At 45.5% G+C, this 22,574-nt stretch overlaps 1 protein-coding gene across 2 annotated transcripts in view; it reads left to right on the top strand.

The window, feature by feature from the left end:
- Window positions 1-22,574, top strand: part of cpap (centrosome assembly and centriole elongation protein) — a 168,013-nt gene that overhangs the window by 11,738 nt on the left and 133,701 nt on the right. For both annotated transcript variants that reach the window (XM_072476807.1, XM_072476808.1), the window contains exons 3-6: window positions 11,792-11,915; window positions 15,092-15,190; window positions 16,145-16,310; window positions 16,547-16,664. In XM_072476807.1, coding sequence (XP_072332908.1) covers window positions 11,792-11,915; window positions 15,092-15,190; window positions 16,145-16,310; window positions 16,547-16,664 — 507 coding nt within the window. The remainder of the gene's footprint in view (window positions 1-11,791; window positions 11,916-15,091; window positions 15,191-16,144; window positions 16,311-16,546; window positions 16,665-22,574) is intronic.

Here is a 22,574-nt window from a genome sequence, read left to right as displayed (position 1 = left end):
CAATGATTTTGCAACATGATAGTTAAACTGTTAGGGTACATTCATCAAGGATAATGGATACAGATTACAAATTTTCAAATTTAGACAGAGCAGACAGACATGACGAGGAACCAGCGTCATCTGGTACCCATGTGTTACAGAACTATGAGGACCAGTTAACTGATATAGACAGGGTTTCTGTTGAGGAACACAACACTTCTGATGAATTAGAACAGGCCGTTTTTCCGAAAGGGCAACTGCCAAAAGTTGGTACAAAAGTGACATACTTGCCTGAAGGGTCTAGTCAATGGAAGGATGCAACTGTTATTAGTAGAGCAGGGAAGGCCACTGGAAAGTATAAACATTGGTTGAATGTACAGCATTCAGGGGAAGGAGTCAAGACAATGGATTGAGAAAACGCAGTTCAAAAATGGAGGGCACAGAAACGCAGTGCCAGTTCAGATAGTACATCGGATAGTGAACAGGTCCGCAGGAAAAGGTCGAGAACTATTGAAAGGACATCCCACAGCAGAAGGGAAAGATCAAGCAGTAGCAGTACAGAACGAGATACCAGGCGGGAGAGGGGACGTAGTTTATCAAGATCTCGGAACATGAGTAAGACTATGAATACTAATAGGAGTAGAAGCCCACATGCACGTGAGATTTTGGTGGCTTCAAATAAATTAGATGAAAAAGTTATCAAAGATGCTAAACAGCAAGAACTGCATAGTTGGAGTGAATTTGGGGTATACCCAGAAGTACCGGATAGGGGACAAAGAGCTCTATCCCACAGATGGATTTGCACGGAAAAGGTTCTTCTGGATGGAACTTATAAGGCAAAGGCCAGGCTTGTGGCAAGGGGATTTGAAGAAAACTTAGAAGATCAGGATTTAAGGGTAGATTCACCTACAGCAGGAAAGGTTATTTTAAAGATCTTCTTGGCTCTATTAGCCACAAAGGCATGAGAATGCAAATCTATAGATATAAAAGCTGCCTTTTTGCAGGGGCATCAGCTCCAGAGAGACATTTTTCCCCGTCCTCCTAAAGAAGCAGCTAACACAGAAGGGGTACTCTGGAAGTTGAACAAATGTGTATATGGATTAAATGATGCATCTAGAGTCTGGTATTTTTCGGTAAGGTCAGTTTTGTTAAAGTTAGGCTGTTGCCAGTTAAAAGCAGATCCTGCAATGTTTTACTGGCACTATAAAGGAAATCTTTCTGGCATCTTTATAATGCATGTCGATGATTTTTTTGTGGGATGGGACTAGTGATTTTGAAGCTATTGTAATCTCTGGTTTGAGGAAAGAATTCAGGGTTAGAAGTCAGGCTTCCGGTGCATTTAAATATATTGGACTGGAAATCGGACAGACTAAGTTAGGGGCAACTTTACGTCAGCAATCTTATTTGGAAAGCATCAGCTCAATTGCAATTAGTCGTGGCCGAGTTTCACAAAAAGAAGCAAAGGTTTCAAAGATAGAAAAAGAACAGCTGCGAAGTTTAATTGGGCAACTGAACTGCTGGGGTAGACAGAGTAGACCGGCCGTGAGTTTTGATGTCTTGGAGTTGAGTACAAAAATGAATGATCCCAAAGTGGAAGACATAATAAGAGCAAATAAAGCGTTGGCCAAACTAAAAATGCAGGAGTGTGTTTTAAAGTTCCCGGCTTTAGGTGACTGTAGGCACTTGAAACTCATAGTTTATAGTGATGCGGCCTACGCAAATTTATGTGATGGGTTTCAAGCGCAGGAGGTTTTATAATTTTCCTTTTGGGGAACAATGGTAAATGTTGCCCGCTTGTGTGGGAAACAAAGAAAATAAGGAGAGTGGTAAAAAGCACTTTGGCTGCTGAGACGTTAAGGCGTGTAGAGGTGGTGGATATGGCCTTTTATATAAGTCAGATAGTGACAGAAATTTTGGAATTAGGAGATTTGGGTAATATACCTATTGACTGTCACATTGATAATAAATCCCTGTGGGAAAATGTGCATGCTACAAAAAGTGTCAATGAAAAGAGGTTACGGATAGACATCGCAAGTTTGAAGCAGATGTTGGACAGAAGGGAAATAACAAAAATTAAATGGGTCGACAGTAGCTATCATCTGTCAGACTGTTTTACGAAAAGAGTGGCGAGTCCACAGAAACTTTTGGATATTGTTAATGAAGGGCGCTTGTTTCTGTGACTTTCTTTTTTCTTTCTCGTCCAAACAAAAAAAAACTGGAAAAAAAGGGGGGGCATATCATGTGTGTGTTTTTGAGTTCCTTGAAATTTTGTTTTCACCTAATTATTTTTTTTCTCCAAGAAAGGGGAGACTGTTAAATAATGGGTTAAGAGACATTGCAATTAGTTGTCTCATTTATGTTAAGTATCCATTAATTGACACTGATATGTAAAGGGGCTTCAAGTGGCCTCTGTGAGGTGATGTGTAGTTAGAGTTTTGTGTAAAGTCTGTTGGAATGAAATATATATGTGTTGGTGAATAAGGAACAGAACTTTAGACTCTTCATAACACAGCAACTAAAATGTCTAACATCCCAGTCTAGCAGCTATGACCTTTCGGACCCAGTCAGCTCAGTTTGTGATGGAACTACCGAGCCACTCTTGGTGATGGACATTGAGTTCCCCACCCGGAATATATTCTGTGCCCTTGTCGCCCTCTTGTGCTCCCTCCAAGAGCTGTTCGACATGCCTAAATGTATGCATATCGGAGGGTCTTGAATTTTATGTTGACACAGAGAAGTGAAAAAGTAACCGCTGCTAACACACTCTCTGTCTTTAAATTTAATAATCCCAAGCCAAACAAGGAATTATGCTTACGGTCCTTGAAGAGCCCCCAATTCTATTACGATCCCAGACCAGACTCGAACAGTGGCTAGGATACTGGACCGAAACCCCAATATTTTATTTTTTGAGACTGTATGGAAAGAATACTTCGCTCCAGAGTGATCATCCAAACAAATAGGGATTTGATATTTTTTGATTTACAATTTTATTTTTTTAATAAACATTTTATTGAGGTATTTATGGTTTCATAACAGTAACAGAAGAAAGTGTACATATAAATATAAACATAGTGCAAAAGCCGTCTTCCTCTCTCTCAGGTCCCGCCTTTTCTAGCATCCTACTCTACACTAAACTACACCCACGCCCCCCCCCCTTTCTGCTGACGGTTAATTTTCCCTAAAGAAGTCGACGAACGGCTGCCACCTTCGGACGAACCCTAACATTGACCCTCTCAGGGCGAACTTGATTTTCTCCAGACAGAGAAAGCTAGCCATGTCTGATAGCCAGGTCTCTGACTTCGGGGGCTTTCAGTCCCTCCAAGCTAATAATATCCGTCTCTGGGCCACCAGGGAAGCAAAGGCCAGAACGTCTGCCTCTTTCTCCTCCTGGATTCCCGGGTCTTCCGACACTCCGAGACTCGCCACTTCTGGACTCGACGCCATCCTTGTTTTCAATGCTTTGGACATGACATCTGCGAACACCTGCCAGAATTCCCTAAGCTTCGGGCATGCCCAGAACATGTGAATGTGGTTCGCTGGTCCTCCCGCACACCTTGCGCACCTGTCTTCCACCCCAAAGAACCTGCTCATCCGGGCCACTGTCATGTGGGCCCAGTGAACGATCTTCAACTGTAAGAGGCTGAGCCTGGCACATGTTGTGGACGCGTTGACTCTACTCAACGCGTCCGCCCAGAGATCATCCTCTAACTACTCTTCCCATTTGTGTTTCAGCTCCTCGATCAATGTTTCCTCTGACCCCATAAGCTCCTTAGAAATGTCCGAAACCCTCCCTTCTCCCACCCACACTCTGGAAACTACTCTATCCTGTATCCCCCTTGGTGGTAGGAGCGGGAAGGTTGAGACATGCCTGGGTAGGAAGTCTTGCGCCTGCAGGTACCTAAATTCATTCCCTCCCGTCAGTTCAAATTTCACCTCACGTTCCCTCAAGCTGGGAAAGCTCCCTTCTATAAACATATCGCCCATCCTCTCAATCCCTGCTCTCTGCCACCTCCGGAACCTTCTATCTAACCTCCCCGGGGCAAACCGGTGATTATTGCAAATTGGGGACCAGACCGATGCTCCCACAAGTCTCCTATATTGCCCCAGATTCTCAGGGCCCTGATCACCATGGGGCTGGTGGAGTAGCGTGCCGGCGGGAATGGCAGAGGCGCCGTTACCAACGCCCCCAAACTAGTGCCCTTACAAGATGCCGCCTCCACTCGCTCCCACACTGGACACCCCCCCCCCCCCCCCCCCCCCCACCCAACCACCACCACCACCCACCATCCACTATCCACTTTCTAATCATGGCTATATTCACCACCCAGTAATAATTACTAAAGTTCGGGAGAGCTAGCCCGCCCTCCCGCCGGCTGCGCTCCAGCATCCCCTTTTTAACTCGCGTGGTCTTACCCGCCCATACAAAGCCCAAGATCACCTTGTTGACCCGTTTAAAAAAAAGACCGAGGAATAAAGATGGGGAGACACTGAAACACAAACAGGAATCTTGGGAGAATCGCCATTTTCACTGTCGGTGCCCTCCCAGCCAGTGACAATGGGAGCACGTCCCACCTCCAAAAATCCGCCTTCATTTGGTCCATTAGTCGGGCCAGATTAAGCTTGTGCAGTCATTCCCATTCCCGCGCCACCTGGATGCCTCGGTACCGAAAGCTTCCCCCTACCATTCTGATCGGCAGCTCCCCCAATCGTCTCTCCTGCCCCCTTGCCTGGATCGCAAACATCTCTCTTTTCCCCATATTCAATATATAACCCGAAAACCGGCCAAAATCTCCTAGAATCCCCATAATTTCTTCCATCCCTTCCAATGGGTCCGACACACATAAGAGCAGGTCGTCCGCGTATAGCGAGACTCTCTCTCTCTCTCTCTCTCTCTCTCTCTCTCTCTCTTTCCCCCCCCCCCCGGACCAGTCTCTTCTAGCCCTTTGCGGCTTCAACGCAACTGCCCAGTGGTTCTATGGCCAGTGCGAACAACAGCGGGGAGAGGGGGCATCCCTGCCTCGTCCCCCGGTGCAGCCTAAAATAGCCCGATGTCAGCCTGTTCGTCCGAACACTTGCCACGGGCGCCTGATACAGCAGCCTGACCCAGTCAATGAAGCCCCGCCCAAATCCAAACCGCCCCAATACCTCCCACAGATAATCCCATTCCACCCGGTCAAATGCCTTCTCTGCGTCCATTGCGACCACTACCTCTATGTCCCTACCCTCTGGGAGCATCATGATAACATTCAACAGCCTCCTTACGTTGGCCGCCAACTGCCTCCCCTTAACAAATCCCGTCTGGTCCTCCGCAATCACGTCCAGGATGCAGTCCTCAATCCTTGAGGACAAGATCTTAGCCAACTATTTGGCTTCTACATTAAGTAGGGAGATCGGTCTGTAGGACCCGCATAACTCCGGGTCCTTATCCCGCTTCAGGATCAATGAGATATTGGCCTGTGACATCATCGGGGGCAGCCCCCCTCTCTTCCTTGCCTCATTAAATGTCCTCAACAGCAGTGGCCCCAGCATCCCAGAGAACATTTTGTAAAACTCCACGGGGTACCCATCCGGTCCCGGGGCTTTACCCGACTGCATGGCATTCAGCCTGTCTGCTATCTCTTTCAACCTGATCGGGGCCCCCAGTCCTTCTACCAAGTCTTCATCAACCTTCAGGAACTTCAGCCTGAGAATTGCCTCATCCCCTCCGGCCCAGCTGGGGGTTCCGTTCATACAGCCTACTGTAGAATGCCTCGAACGCTATATATTTATAAATATATATTTTTATTCTCCTTTTTCACATTTTCACCCACCAACAATAAACAGTAATCAGCAACAAATATGTCAATCCCCACATCAATAACAACGATCCCATCCTCCCACCAAACCCCAAACATTAGCCTACATGTTTACATAGACAAATGACAAAAAGGAATCGGGGATCACCCATAGTCACCCTTAATACACAGGCCCCCTCCCACCCATCCCCCCCCCCCCAACTAATGTTCGATGTTATCTAGTTCTTGAAAGTGCATAATGAATAATGCCCATGAATTGTAGAACCCCTCCGTCCTACCCCTCAGTTCAAACTTAACCTTCTCAAGAGTCAAGAATTCCAACAGGTGCCCCTGCCACGCCAGGGCACAGGGTGGAGAGGCTGCTCTCCATCCCAACAGGATCCGCCTTCGGGCGATCAACGAGGCGAAGGCTACGATATCTGCCTCCGCCCCCGTTTCCAACCCTGGCTGGTCCGACACCCCGAATATGGCCTCCCGGGGACCCGGGTCCAGTTTCACGTGCACCACCTTGGAAATTACCCTAAAAACCTCCTTCCAGTAATCCTCTAGCTTTGGACAGGACCAAAACATATGAACGTGATTAGTGGAGGCCCCCCCGCAACGTTCTCACACATCTTCTACTCCTTCAAAGAATCGGCTCATCCTAACCCTCGTGAGGTGTGCTCTGTATACCACCTTCAGCTGCATCAGCCCCAACCTCACACATGAGGTGGAGGCATTTACTCTCCGGAGCTCCTCACACCAGAACCCCACCTCTATAACCTCTCCCAACTCTTCCTCCCACTTTGCTTTGATCCCTTCCAGTGGTGCCTTATCCTCTTCCAAAATAGCTCCGTACACCGCTGACACTACCCCCCTTCTCCAGTCCCCCTGTCGTCAGCACCTACTCCAGCAATGTGGAGCCCGGTTCCTCCGGGAAGCTCTGTATCTCCTTTCTGGCAAAATCTCGAACCTGCATGTATCTAAATGTTTCTCCCTGCTCCAGCTCATACTTCGCTTCCAGCTCCTTCAATCCTGCAAACCGACCCCTAAGAAACAAATCTTTTAGTGTCGTAATCCCCTTCTCTTCCTATTTCCGAAAATTTCCATCCCACCTCCCTGGCTCAAATCTTGGTTCCCCCGAATCGGCATTTCCCTTGACCCTGCCCCCAATCCGAAGTGTTGGCGAAACTGCCTCCAAATTTTCAATGAAGCTATTATTACCGGACTCCCTGAGTATTTCCCCAGGACTATCGGGAGTGCGCTATTGCTAGTGCTTTCAGTCCCGACTCCCTGCACAAACTCTCCTCCATTCTGACCCACTGGGAGTCAACCCCTCTGACCCAACTTCGCACCTTCTCCATATTAACCGCCCAGTAGTAGTACATCAGGTTCGGAAGACCCAAACCCCCCTGCCTGCCTTCCCCTCTGTTGCAGCACCTTTCTCACTCTGGCCACCTTCCCTCCCCATATGAATGAGGTAATCCTTCCCTCAATCTCCCGGAAAAAAGCCTTTGGCCAGAAATTCGGTAGGCATTGAAAAATAAACAGAAATCGTGGCAACACATTCATTTTAACCGCCTGTACCCGACCCGCCAGTGACCGAGGGAGACCATCCCACTCCCGGGCAACCTGCACCCCCCAGATACCTAAAGTGAGTCCCTGCCCTACGGAATCCCCACTCCCGGCCGAGACACTCCAAAATACTCACTCTTGCCTAGGTTCAGCTTGTACCCCGAGAAAGACCCAAATGCTCGCAGTAGCTCCAATATTCCCCCTATCGACACACTCGGTTCCGACACGTATAACAGCAAGTCGGCGGCATATAAGGACACCCTATGCTCTATCCCCCCCGCACTATTCCTTTCCATGCTCCTGAACTTCTTAATGCGATGGCCAACGGCTCATTCGCAAGTGCAAACAGCAGAGGGGACATAAGACATCCCTGCCTCGTCCCACGGTGGAGAGAAAAGTATCTCGAGCTGATGTTTGTGCGGACACTCGCCCTCGGCTTATATAGTAGCTTTACCCAGTTCACAAATCTTGGTCCAATCCCAAACCGCTCCAGAACTGCCATCAAGTACCCCCGTTCTACCCTGTCAAACGCCTTCTTGGCGTCCAATGCCACAACCATCTCTGTTTCCTTCCCCTCCGCCGGTGCCATAATGACGTTCAATACCCTCCTAATGTACGAAGAAAGCTGCCTCCCTCTCACGAATCCCGTCTGATCCTCCCCTATCACCTTCGGGAGGCACTCCTCCCGCCAGTACCTTCGCCAATACTTTTGCGTCCACATTGAGAAGTGATATGGTCCTATACGACCCACACTCTGTCGGATCCTTATCTTTTTTTAGCAACAGTGAAATCGATGCCTGCCCCAAGGTTTGTGGCAACACCCCCTTCCCTATAGCCTCTTCAAACATTGCCACCATCAGGGGTGCCAGCTTATCCTTGAATTTTTTATAATATTCCACTGGAAACCCATCCGGCCCTGCCACCTTTCCCAATGGCATCCTTCCAATCACATCCTTTATCTCCTGTTCCACTATTGCTCCTTCTAATGTAGCCCTGTCCTCCTCCCCTAGCCTCGGGTACTCCAACCCATCTAGAAATTCCTGCATCTCACGGTCTCCCCCAGGTGGCTCTGACCTGTACAACCTCTCATAAAACTCCTCAAAAACCTTGTTAATCCGATCCGGAGCCACCACCAACTTCCCTGCCCTATCCCTCACCTGAAGAATTTTCCTTGCCACTGCTTTCCTCCGGAGCTGACCTGCTAACATCCGCCCCGCCTTATCTCCATGTTCATAAACTGCACTCCTTGCTCGTCTCAGTTGGCGCACTGCCTTCCTGGTAGACAGTCGGTCGAAGCTCGCCTGTAGTTCCTTCCTCTTTTCCAGCTTCGCTGGGTCTCGAACGCTTTATTGACCCCAGCTGAATCTCAGACCAGGTTCCCACCTCTGTCCCTTACTTTCCCAATCTCCCTAGCCACCTCCCGCTTTCTAAGCTGCTGCGCAAGTATTCTACTGGCCTTCTCCCCATAATCATAGATCGCCCCCCTCGCCTTTCTCAGCAGCTCTACCGCCTTCCCTGTAGTTAACAAGCCAAACTCCGCCTGTAGCATCTGTCGTTCCCTTAGAAGCCCTGCCTCTGGGGTCCCCGCATATCTCCTGTTGACCTGTAAAATTTCCTTTATCAGTTGGTCCATCTCTGCTCTGTCTGCCTTCTCCCAGTGGGCCCGCATCAAGATCAGCTCCACTCTAACCACCGCCTTCAGCGCCTCCCAGACCACCACAGCCGAAGCTTCCCCCGTGTCGTTGACTTCCAGATAGTTCTGGATACATTTCTCCAGCCGCCCACACACCACCTCATCAGCTAAAAGTCCCACATCCAGAATCCAGTGCGGGCGCTGGCTACTCTCGTTGCTCACCTGTAGGTCAACCCAGTGCGGGGCATGATCCGAGATCGTGATCGCTGAGTACTCAGTGTCCACCACCCCTGTCAGTAAAGGCCTGTTCAGGATACAAAAAGTCAATCCGGGAGTACACTTTATGCACGTGCGAGCAGAAGGAAAACTCCTTCACTGTCAGCTGCCCAAATCTCCATGGGTCCACCCCCCCCCTCACCTGCTCCATAAACCCCTTTAGGTCCTTTGCCATTGCCAAATCTCCATGGGTCCACCCCCCCCCACCTGCTCCATAAACCCCTTTAGGTCCTTTGCTATTGCTGGCACCCTGCCTGTCCTTGAGCTATATCGGTCTAGCCCTGGGTTAATGACTATGTTGAAGTCATTCCCCCCCCCCCCCCCCCCCCCCCATAACCAGCTTATGCGAAACCAGGTCCGCGATCTTTCCCAACATCCTCCTTATGAACTCCACATCATCCCAATTTGGCGCGTACACATTCACAAGTACCACCGGCAGCCCCTCCAGCTTTCCACTGACCATTATGTACCAACCCCCCCAAGTCTGCAACTATTCTTCCCGCTTCGAATGACACTCTCTTATTAATCAGGATCGCGGCCCCTCTAGTCTTAATGTCCAGCCCTGAGTGAAAAACCTGTCCGACCCATCCCTTCCTTAATCTAATCTGATCAGTTACTCTAAGATGCGTCTCCTGCAACATTGCCACGTCCGCCTTCAGTCCCCTCAAACTCGCGAACACGCGTTCCCTCTTAACCGGCCCATTTAGCCCTCTTACATTCCATGTCATCAGCCTGGTTGTCCCCACCCCACCTCCCGACCTCCCTATTGTCCCACAGCAAATGTCCCTCCCCTGACAACAGAACATTCTCTTTTTTCCCCCCCCCCCCCCCACCCCCCGTAACAGCACTCTACACACAGCCCCCTCCAATAAGCATATCATCTGCTCACTCCCCACTGTGCTTCCGTGAGCTAGCCCGCCCAGCTAGCTTGGTGGCCCCCGCCCATGGCGCCAGACATTTTCCCACCTATTGTCCCCCCCCCCCCCGGCTCGGGGACACACATGCAAACGTAAACAATCCCAACCCAAAAGAAACACTCAAAGAAAATCAAAAAGATGGTCAAACATCTAACATTATATTCACACCTCCATCTCCCATAAGTGCAAATACAAATTTTAACTCGAGCAGCTCGTCCGCAGACCCCAACTCCATACAAAAGGCATTACAGGTAACATCCAAAGACAAAAACGTTTTCTTTAAAAAGAAATAACTGAAGAGAAGATAAAAAAATAACCACACGAGCACTGCAGCAAAGTTCAGTCGAAACAGCTCAGTCCACTACCAGCCCTTTCCTTCTCGCGAAGTCCATCGCTTCCTCGGGCGACTCGAAGTAGAAATGTTGCTCTTCATGCGTAACCGAAAGACGGGCTGGGTACAGTAGTCCAGACTTTACCTTCTTCTTAAAAAGGGTTGATTTTATCTGATTGAACCCTGCTCTTCTCCTGGCCATGTCCATGCTCAGATTCTGATATATACGCAAGACACTGTTCTGCCATTTCCAGCTCCGCGTCTGCCTGGCCCACTGTAGAATGCACTCCTTGTCCAGGTACCTATGGTGTGCACCCTGTCCACCTCCTACATCCCGTCCTCCAGTAGCTTCTCAAACATAGCCGTTATGTATGCCCTTGCATCCGTTCCTTCGGATCCCTCCAGGAGACCCATCATTCTCCGGTTCTGCCGGCGGGATCTGTTCTCTAGATCCTCCACCTTTTTGATTCACAATTAAGCAACAATAAAGGGGAAAAACTATACAGCTCTCAATCCATCCTACATCCCAATGGCACAGAGTAATACTTATTTCCAGAACCGATTTGGCTCTTGTTAGAACCCCTGCAAGCTCTGGCTGGATGTCTTCAAAAAGCTATTTCAATTGGTTTGTTTCAGCTTCCCATTGTCATCAGACAAGTCTGCACGGCTTTAAATATTTTTTTAAAAAGCTATTTTACTGTGAGAGCAAAATACTTTACTTGTAGACTCTGTGTTAGCCAGATCAGAACTCAACTCCAAAGCTTTCTTAAAATGTCTGAAGACCATAGCTCCACCCAGCAATGACATCATCTCCTCAGGCTGAAAGCACAGTAATTCCCCAGGGACTCCCCCATGTCAATCAACAGTGTATTAGCCCAGGCATTTTACTATGGTCAAATTCACCTCTGGCTCCTAAAAGCTTTCTAGTCTAGCAAAACCACTTTCTTTTTAAAAACATGACCACTGCAGTCAAGCACTCTCTAACACAGGCTTTTAACCCTTATCTAAAATCCTGCATTTATCACAAGTTATTTTCTATTTTCCCAACAAATCTTGTTTTACATTTTTGGTTTTGTTTTCTTTTTTTTTTACTTGCACTAATTCCATCTGGTCTAATTTGATAATTTCATAGATTATCAATTATAGGAAGTGAATGTCAAGCTTTCCAGTTGAAGCTCAGCATTGTTAACAGTCATTGGTTGAAATGCTTTATTTTATATTTTTTAAAAAGCAGCTTGAGAACTTTGTGGCTTTTACATCATGAAACACTGATAATTGGTCATTAATTATGCAATTCCGTATCCAGTTAAGGGAGTGGCAACAGGGGAAGCAAGAGCAACTGAAGAAACAACATCTGGAGCAGCTTCAGCGACTGGAGCATGAACAACAGGCGCTACTTGGTCTTATTGGTACACAACAAGGATTTACAGGTAGAGAAAAATACATTTTAAATGTTGTTTTTGGTTATTTTATTTTTGGTAGATAGTATTCTTTCGTTACTGAACATGTCTGTTGAAAATGGTCACATCGTTTGATTAATTGTTTGTTGCAAAAAACTCATTTACAGTTAATATAAGACTGAACAGAGAAAATTAACTTTCAAACATATGAAATAATGGGCAGTGAACAGTTGTGCCAGTACTTTTACTTTCAAGTACTTTTACTTTACTGTGCCAACACTTGAAATAAACCTTTTAACACCACTGCATACAGTCTTGGGAAAGTAAACAATTCAAAACAAAAAAGAACTTATGAGGACATCCATGTCGCTTTTGTTGCACTTATGCAACAGAAACTAAAAATTTGGTTATATAATTAAACTTGTTTGTTTATTGACTGCCATTGAACAAAATGTCAATTGTACAAAACAATGAGCATGGCATCTGGCATGTATCCGCTGGATCATTATAAATATATCAGCCTGTTTTACCAGACCTGTTAACTTTGGTGCTGCTAGACTCCGGCACTGCCACATATCTTTTATCCTTGCCACATGTCAAACCAGTAGTCCAGAAGAACATGTTCCCTGGAGTTCTTTCCCCCAGACGTCGGGCAGCTTTGGTGCTCCTCCCTGAAGCTGGGCTTCAGAAGTGAATGTGGAAGTCAGTGAATTGAATTTGAGTTTGTTTTAAGTTTTTATTTTTATAGCTTTCTACGTATTTATTGTTTTAGAAAGTCATAAACTTTGTACAAAAGCTCTTAATATTGCTTGTATCCATGTTTTGCTCTTCAGTGGAATTTACTTTAGGGTATTTAACAGAAACATAATGGAAGATTTTATGAATGATTGCTTATCTACAAATAGGGCAGCACAGTGGTTAGCACTGTGGCTTCACAGCACCAGAGTCCCAGGTTCTATTCCTGGCTGTCTGTGCGGAGTCTGCACGTTCTCCCCATGTATGCATGGATTTCCTCCAGGTGCTCCGGTTTCCTCCAACAAGTCCCGAAAGATGTGCTGTTAGGTAATTTGGCCAAGCTGAATTTTCCCTCTGTGTGCCTGAACAAGCGCCGGAATATGGCGACTAGGGGCTTTTCACAGTAACTTCATTGCAATGTAAGCCTACTTGTGACAATAAAGATTATTACTGTCATTATCTGTGTTTTTTTGCTTTTTGTACTCGCAAAAGTTAAAACTGACGTTCCAGTAGAGTGCTGCCAGATGGGCCATCTTTCGGGTGAGACACATTCCAGTATGTGGCAGCCCTGTACGTGGCCTTGGTGAGACCATACCTGGTGTATTGTGTGCAGCTTTGATCTCCTTTTTTCAAATAAATTTAGAGTGCCCAATTCATTTTTTCCAATTAAGGGGCAATTTAGCATCACCAATTCACTGACCCTGCACATCTTTGGCTTGTGGGGGTGAAATCCACGGAAACACTGGGAGAATCTGCAAACTCCACACGGACAGTGACCTAGAGCCGGGATTGAACCTGGGATGTCGGCGCCGTAAGGCAGCACTGCTAACCACTGCACTACCGTGCTGCCCTTGCTTTGATCTCCTTACCTAAACAAGATATACTTGCCATAGAGTGAGCGCAGTGAAGTTTTACCAGACTGACTCCTGGAATAGCAGGTTTCTTGATAAAGGAGAGACTGGGTCAACTAAACTTGTATTCACCGGAGTTTAGAAGAATGAGCGGGGATCTCATCAAAACATAAAATTATGGCAGGCTAGACAGAATGGATGCAGGGATGGTTTCCTGTGGCTGGGTAGTCTAGAACAAGAAGTCGCAGTCTCAGATACAGGATAGACCATTTAGGACTGAGATGAGGAAAGGTTTCTTCACCCCGTGGTTGGTGAACCTGTGGAATTCTCTGACACATAAGTGGCCAAGTCACTGAATGTATTTAATAAAGTGAAATAGATCGATTTCGAGATACTAAAGGTGTCTAAGAGTATGGGGAGAGAGCAGGAGTATGGTGTTGAAATAGAGCAAGATAACATTGAATGGCGGAACAGGCCCAATGGACCGAATGGCCTACTCCAGTTCCTATTTTCTATGTTTCTATTTTTCATTTCTGTCTCTGTTTCCCTCTCTCGTGTCCCACCTGCGTGTGCAGGTCCCAATGCCTCAGAAATTTAAATCCGTGCACCATCCCTCCAGCCATGCATTCATCCAGTCTATTCGCCTATTCCTGATCTCTTAAGCATATGGCACTCTTGAGTATTCCTGAGATTAGTCTGAGCCATTAGTGATGCTACAGACTTTGCTCTCACTGCATTGCCAAGAAATGGAAAATCTGTTCAAGAGGAAGATGAACCTGGGGACCTCCAGCACTAGCAACATTGTGCTTTCATTCTGTCTGGAGTCACCCATTGCTTTTCTGCCTGTGCACTCGTTATGAGGCGTGACCACCTCATTGTATGTGTTATCCATGCCTATCTCAGCCTTGCAGATGCTCCATAGTGACTCCATCCGCTGCCCCAGAACCAAAACGGATTTAGAGTAGCTGCAGCTGGAGACACTTCCTGCTCACTGTCACACTGGACATGACCCTCACATCACACAGGAGGAGCATTCCACATGGCTGAACTTGCATGTAAAGTACTCCCCTTAAATTTACTTCCTTTAGTTTAAAGAATATTAAACATACTCGGGATGTACCTTATTCATTACATGTCAAGCACTACTTAATCTAAACCAGGGACCAATTTTTACTTTAAAGACTGCAGTGGAAATAATCAGTCGTCCTACTTACCAAGGCCATCATTCCTCTCATGCTGGCTCCCAGTCCCATCCTTGGATGCTTTCACAAATCATCCCGCTTGTACCTGCACCTGTAGGTTCTGCTGACTGCTCAGGGTTTTCCTCTCATACTGTAGGTGCTGCTGGCAGCCTGTCCCAGAGTTCTGCTGTCATGGGTGGAGTTGCTAAATGTAAGAAAGGTCGACTTGAAAATGAGTCATGTCTTCCCAGGCTTCTGCAGTCATATGCACAGTTATGACTGAAAGAACCTGTATAAAAATGATCCATCACTCAGCTCCTTTCATGTTTGTCTTGTTCCATGCAAGTTTGTCTGCATTTATTGTCATTATTTTTGAAAATGTAGTTAAAATTGTTTTATTTGAACTATTAAAACATCTGTCCTCATCACTTTTTTCCAGACTCTTTAAGTAAATTGCAAAATATGGAAAAAAAGCAACCTATTAAAGCTTACCAGCAAAGTGAAAAGCATGTTGAGCAAGAGAATGTTGTCCTCGAAGGTAAGCAAATACAGCTGTAGCACAAATTAAAATTTTGCTTTGGAGGGCAGCATGTGGCACAGTGGTAGCACTGCAGTCTCACGGTGCCGAGGTTCCAGGTTCAATCCCGTCTCTGGGTCACTCTCTGTGTGGAGTTTGCACATTCTCCCTGTGTTTGCATGGGTTTCGCCCCCACAACCCAAAGATGTGCAAGGTAGGTGGATTGAACACGCTAAATTGCCCCTTAATTGGAAAAAAATGAATTGGGTACTCTTAAATTAAAAAAAAAAAAAAAAAATTTTTTTTGGCTTGGAATATTTATACAGCCCTCAGAAATAGCTGCTTCAGAAATATAAGTTCCTTTGAAGTATTTATAGAAAAATACAATTTATGGGAGGCAGTTTTAATATTTTTGGTGTGAAATAGTATTGAAATTGGCTTTGCATCAAGGGACTGAAAATGGGTATTGCCAAAGAATAACATTTCCAAGTATTAGTTTGGTTCAGCTGTAGGCACTCGCCTGTGATTCAGCAGATACAAAATTCATTTGCGCACATAATCTAAGCTATCCACTACTGTTCAGTACTGAGAGGTAGCAACCTTTTCAGCAATTCTATGGGTCATTATTTAGAAAAAGTGCAGAGTTCTACTGGTTTCATATCCAACAATCCTTCCTCAAACAGCATCATCAAAAATACCATTGTAGTTTGAGGGATCTTGTGCACAAAATGTATTTATTCACATAATACACAATTAATTAATTGTGTATGGATTGTTTGTGATGTTTGAGAAGTATGATGAGGTTTTATGAATGCAAATTCTTTCTTGCATAATTTTTATGATGTATTTCGAAATGAAGTTCAACAGAATCTTTTAGCACTGTAGCAAAAAGCGCAAGTACAGGATACAAATATTGTGAAGACCTACCTACAAAAATATGTGCATTCCTGATTTTGAAAAAAAAAACTTTTGTAGACGAGAGCGAAGGCAATGATGAACCAAATTCAGGATGTTCATTTTCAAGAGAACCTTTGTACAGACATCCAAATAATAAAGATTCTACAAGTGCATCGTTCTTTCAATCCCCATCTGAAGAATATGATTCTAACCATCGGCCATCCTTTACAGCTATAGATGAAAGGTAAATGAATATTAGTAAGATGATTGTCAAAAATGTAATTGTATAAAATATTAACACACTATAAAAACAGTTGTATATTTATGGTGAATTAGAATGTTAATGAGAACAGATGCATCAATTTTACACTTTTTAGTCTAAAATGTTTAAAGATAGGCAGGTGTACAAACTGCAAAGGTTGTTAACTTTTAATTAAGCTTGAGAAATGAAACAATTATGCAGTTAATTTCTTTTAATAGACCGATTAAACCAGGAGTGGATGTAAGAAAAGAGAATTTTGAAGAGTACCTCGATAAACAGATGCAAAGGGAAGAAGAGAGACTGAAAAACCAGCAACTTAAACTGATGCAGTCACAGGTTTGTGTTTGGAATAGTCAATCCAGAATGCATACAGTCAAATGTCCTGTTTGAGATTTGTGATGCTCCATTTAGTGCCATAAAATCAACAGCTTTTCATAGTAACTTCATTGCAGTGTTAATGTAAGCCTACTTGTGACAATAAAGATTAATATTAAAGATAAATTGCAGATCGTCTGAAATAGCTTAAGAGATAAGTGTATTCAGAACATTGGAAATAGGTATAGGCTCTTGAGCCTGCTCCGCCATTCAATTCGATCCTGGCTGACCTTCAAAGTCAAACATAATTTTCCAGCACTATCCCCAAATTCCTTGATGCCTTCCTTTACTATCTAGAAATCTACCAATCTCTTGTCTTGAACATATTCAATGACTGAGATTTGAGAGCTTTCTGAAATAGAAAATTCCAAAGATTTACCACCATTAACCAAGTTAATAAATTTCACTGGCTCTCAGACCTAAAAGATCTACCTCTTATTCCGAGACTTTGTCCCCTGATTATAGACCCCCAGCCAGGGGAAATAACGTTCCTGCATTTACCTTGTCGAGCCCTTAAGAATTTTGTATATTTCAATGAGATTGCACCTCATTCTTCTAAATTCTGGAGACTGCAGGCCCAATCTCCTCGTAGGACAATCCTGCCTTCCCAGGAATCAGTCTGATGAATCTTTGTTTCACTTCCTTATGACAAGTATATCCTTCCATAGGTAAGGAGTCTCAAATAGTACATGATATCAAGCTCTATACAATTGCAGCACGGCATCTTTACTCCTGTACTCAAATCATCTTGCAATAAAGGCCAACATGCCATTTACTTTTTAATTGCTTGCTGCATTTTCACACTAGCTTTGTAATTCATGAACAAGGACACCCAGATCCCTTTCGGCATCAACACTTTCCAATCCCATACCATTTGCAAAATACTCTGCATTTTAGTTTTTCCTACCAATATGGATAGATTCACATTTTTTCACTTTAAGTTCCATCTGCCATGATCTAGACATTCACTTATCCTGTTGAAATCTCCTTGAAACCTCTTTGTATCTTCCTCAATTCAAATTCCTACCTAGTTTTATGTCATTAGAAAACTTGGAAATGTTAAGTTTGAACCCCACATCTAAATCATTGATGTAGATTGCAAAAATGCTGGGGCCCAAGCACTGATATTTGTGGTACCCCTCTAATCACAACTTGCAAACCTGAAAATTTTAAATCATGAGATGTGAGTGTTGCTGGGTAGGCCAGCATTTATTGTCCAAGCCTAATTGCTATTGATAAGGTGGTGATGTTGCTCTGTTTACTTGCTATAAATATGGCAGTTAATAAGGTCGCCTTTCTTAATCCTCATTGTGAGTATACTTTCAGAGTCGCCAGGTATCTCTCGATACCGCCACAAAGTTCAACCCGAATACCGATCAAAGAGCCAATACGCCAGTTAGTTAGTTCAAAGTCAATACTACTTTACTTACACACAGTATGATTTACTCGTGCACAATAACACTACAGGCTAAACTATATCACTAACACCTATACTTAACTTCGGGTGCCCACTTAGGTCAGAGGAACAATGGCCGTTGTTCGGATCTGGGCCTGTTGGGTTTGAAGAGGTAACAGGAGTACAGCTAAGGTCATCCGTCTGGTAGCAAGCGTTGACCTTGAACTTACTTGCTTCTGGTGATGCTGGTGGAAGGGTCTCTCCGCTTGAGAGCCGAATCCAAGAGAGCGAACGTTTCGCGGGGGTTCCTTCTTATACTTGGAGGGGCTTCGCGTGCTTTTAGGCGGGCCTTAAACTTGGTCCCAATTAATTGCGCAGCTTCTTGATCATTGTCATCGATCTAAGCCAATAAAGGGGCGGGTGCCTTGATGGCTGGGCGTGTCCTAGGTGGCCGTTGGCCTTGCTTTGTTTGTGTCTTCTGGTTGGGGTAGTGGCGCCAGAATGTCTGAGACAGTATTGGCTACCTGAGCATTAGTCCTTTGTTCCCGGGGATGGGCCATCAATATGTAAATCGACCCAGAGTTTCGATTCCGTCTGCTGACTGCCTTCCAAATATACATTCAGGCTCGGTGCCTGCTTGTTGCTTTGTATTGTCCATTTTTCCCTCTAGGCTCTGCGAGTGTCCATTTTGTATACTGAAAGTAGCTATCCCAGATGGCTACAGTGATGAGTTGCCTCCTTGAACCGCTGCAGTCTGTGTGGTGTAGGTACACCCACAGTGCTATTCGGGAGAGTTCCAGGAATTTAACCCAATGACCATGAAGGAACAATGATATATTTCCAAGTCAGGATGGTGAATGGCTTGGTGGTGTTCCTTGCTGCCCTTATCCTTCCAAATAGCAGTGGTCATGAGTTTAGAAGGTGCTGTCTACGGAGCCTTGGTGAGTTCTTGCAGTGCATCTTGTAAATTGTGCGCACTGCTTCCACTATGAATCAGTGTGGAGGGAGTAAATGCCACAAGTGGGCTGCTTTGTAGATGATACACACTGACCCGTTTATTCCTACTCTGTTTTTCTGACATTCTCCATCCATGCCAGTATATTATCCTCAATCCCATGTGCCCTAATTTTGTTTACTAACCTCTTTTGTGTAAGACAGTCTGAATATCCAAATATATCAAATACACTGGTGCCCCTTATCTATTCTGCTAGTTACATCCTCAAAAGAGCTCCCAAATGGTTTGTCAAATATGATCTCCCTGTCATAACTCCGTGTGGCTCTGCCCAGTTCTACCATTATTTTCTGAATTATCCTAAAGTTATCCTTTATAATAAATTCTAGCATTTTCCCTACTACTGATGTTAGGCTAATAAGTCTGTAGTTTCCCATTGTCTTGCTTCCTCATTTTCTAAATAGTGGGATTACATTGGCTACCTTCTAATCAGCAGAAAGCATTCCAGAACCTACGTAATTTTGGAAGCTGACCACCAATGCAGCCACTTCCAACATTCCGATGCAGATCACCAGGTCCAGGATATTTATCAACTTAGTCTCATTAATTTCTCCAGTACGCCACAGGATCCCTACAGTGCAGAAGGAGGCCATTCAGCCTATTGAGTCTGCACCGAATCTTCGAAACAGCACTCTACCTCGGCCCACTCAATCACCCGATCCCTGTAACCCTGCGCATTGATCATGGCCAATCCATCTAACCTGCACACCTAGGACTGTGGGAGGAAATGGAGCACCCATAAGAAATCCACGCAAATACTGGGAGAACATGCAAATTTCACGCAGTCATCCAAGGCTGGAATTCAACCCAGGTCTCTGGTGTTGTGAGACAACGGTGCTAACCACTGTGCTGCCCTTTTTTGCTTATATTAATTTCCTTTAGATCCTCATTTCTGGAAGGCCCTTGGTTCTCGAGGCGAGGTAGTGGTGTAATGGTATGTCACTGGTCCAGTAATCCAGAGACCTGGGTAAAGCTCTGGAAACACGGGTTCAAATCCCATCATAGCCAATGACGAAATTTGAATTCAATAAAAATCTGGAATTAAAACTCTAATGATGGTCATGAAAACATTGTTGACTTGTTATAAAAAAACATCTGGTTCGCTGATGTTCTCTTCAGAGAAGGAAATCTGCCGTCCTTGCCTGATCTAGCCTACACGTGACTCACCTACAGAAATATGGTTGACTCTTAACTGCCTTTTTAAGGGCAATTGGGGAGGATGGGCAATAAATGCTGGGCCAGCCAGCGACATCCACATCCCATGAAGGAATTTTTAAACTATTCTGGAAGGTTTTTTGTATCTTCTTGAAGACTGACATAAAGAGCCTGATTTTCTGTGCCCACCGTGGTATCAGCTGAGATCTCCTGCGATTGGCAGGTGAAAGGATGTTCTGGACCTGTCGCTGTCGACGGGGCTTCCGTTGTTGGCACCCCCTGCCTCTGGGGAACATGTAGCGGGAGGTCGTAGTCAGGACTGGCCGGAAAATTCCGGCCAAAGCATTTGTTTTGATTCTCTGACATTTCTTTATTCCACATTGTAAGTTCTCTTGGCTCTGACTGTGATGAGCCTACATTTGTTGTTGCTAATCTTTTCGTTCTCACTTGCCTAGAGAAGCTTTGAAATCCGTTTCTTTATTTCTTGCTAGGTTACTCTTGTATTCTATTTTTTCTTTTCTTTAAAAATATTTTTTTAATCTCCTTTTTCACATTTTCTCCCATATTTACACCCAACAACAACAATAATCAGTAATGAATGTAATGTCAATCCCCATATCAATGACAACAATCCTATCCTCCCACCAAACCCCCAAACATTAGCCCACATGTTAACATAAACAAATGACAAAGAGGAATTGGGAATCACCCATAGTCATCATTAACACATACAGTCCCCCTCCCCTCAACCCTCCCAGCCCCCAACCCCCCTAATGTGATCCAATTCTTGAAAGTGGATAATGAATAACGTCCATGGATTGTAGAATCCCTCCATCCTTCCCCTCAGTTCAAATTTGACCTTTTCAAGCGCCAAGTATTCCAGCAGGTCCTCCCGCCACACTAGGGCGCAGGGTGGAGAGGTTGATCTCCACCCTAACCAGATCTGCCTTCGGGCGATCAACGAGGCGAAGGCTACAACATCTGCCTCCGTGCCCGTTTCCAACCCCGGCTGGTCCGACACCGAGTATGGCCTCCCAACAATCTCGCACACGAGTTGGAGGCGTTCACCCTCCGGAGCACCTCATACCAGAACCCCTCCTCCATACCCTCTCCCACCTCTTCCTCCCACTTTGCCTTGATCCCTTCTAGCGGCGCCTTCTCCAAAATAGCCCCGTAAACCACCGATACTACCCCCTTCTCCAGTCCCCATGTCGTCAGCACCTCCTCCAGCAATGTGGAAGCCGGCTCTACTGGGAAGCTCTGTATCTCCTTTCTGGCAAAGTCTCAAACCTGCATGCATCTAATTATTTCCCCCTGCTCCAGCCCATACTTTGCTCCCAGCTCCTTCAATCCCTCAAAATGATCCCAAGAAACAAATCTTTCAGTGTCCTAATTCGTTTCTCCTCCAATCTCTGAAAATTTCCATCCCACTTCCCTGTCTCAAATCTATGGTTCCCCGAATCTGCATTTCCCTTGACCCTGCCCCCAACCCGAAGTGCTGTCGAAACTGCCTCCAAATTCTCAACAAAGCTAATACTACCGGACTCCCTGAGTATCTCCCTGGGGCCATCTGGAGCAGCGCTGTCGCTCGCGCCTTCAAACCCGACCCCCTACCCAAACTCTCCTCCATTCTGACCCATTGGGAGTCAGCCCCGCTGACCCAGCTCTGTACCTTCTCCACATTCGCTGCCCAGTAATAATATATCAGGTTCGGAAGACCAAAACCCCCTGCCTGCCTTCCTCTCTGTAGTAGCACCTTTTTAATTCTGGCCACCTTCCTTCCCCATACGAACGAGGTAATCATCCCTTCAATCTCTCTTAAAAAAATGTCTTTGGCAGGAAATTCAGCAGGCATTGAAAAATAAACAAGAATCGCAGCAGCACATTCATTCTAGGGGCTTTTCACAGTAACTTCATTTGAAGCCTACTTGTGACAATAAGCGATTTTCATTTTAACTACCTGTACCCGACCCGTCAGTGACAGAGGTAGACCATCCCACCTTGCCAGATCAGGTTTCGCCCTGCCCACCAAACTAGAAATGTTGTACCAACGGAGCCCCCCCCCCGCCCCCCCCCCCCCAATCTCGAGCAACCTGCATCCCCAGGTATCTAAAGTGAGTCCCTGCACGATGGAATGGCAGCACCCCAACTCCTGCCCCCACCCCTGGCCGAGACACCACAAAATATTCACTCTTGTCTAGATTTAATTTGTACCCTGAGAAAGACCCAAACACCCGAAGCAGCTCCAGTATTCCCCCTATTGACACACTTGGTTCCGAGACGTATAATAACAAGTCATCGGCATATA

The sequence above is a fragment of the Scyliorhinus torazame genome, chromosome 15, assembly GCF_047496885.1.
Source record: "Scyliorhinus torazame isolate Kashiwa2021f chromosome 15, sScyTor2.1, whole genome shotgun sequence".
NCBI classification, from domain to species: Eukaryota; Metazoa; Chordata; class Chondrichthyes; order Carcharhiniformes; family Scyliorhinidae; genus Scyliorhinus; species Scyliorhinus torazame.
Note: the sequence above shows the minus strand (reverse complement) of the source record. Positions and strands in the feature narration are given on the sequence as shown.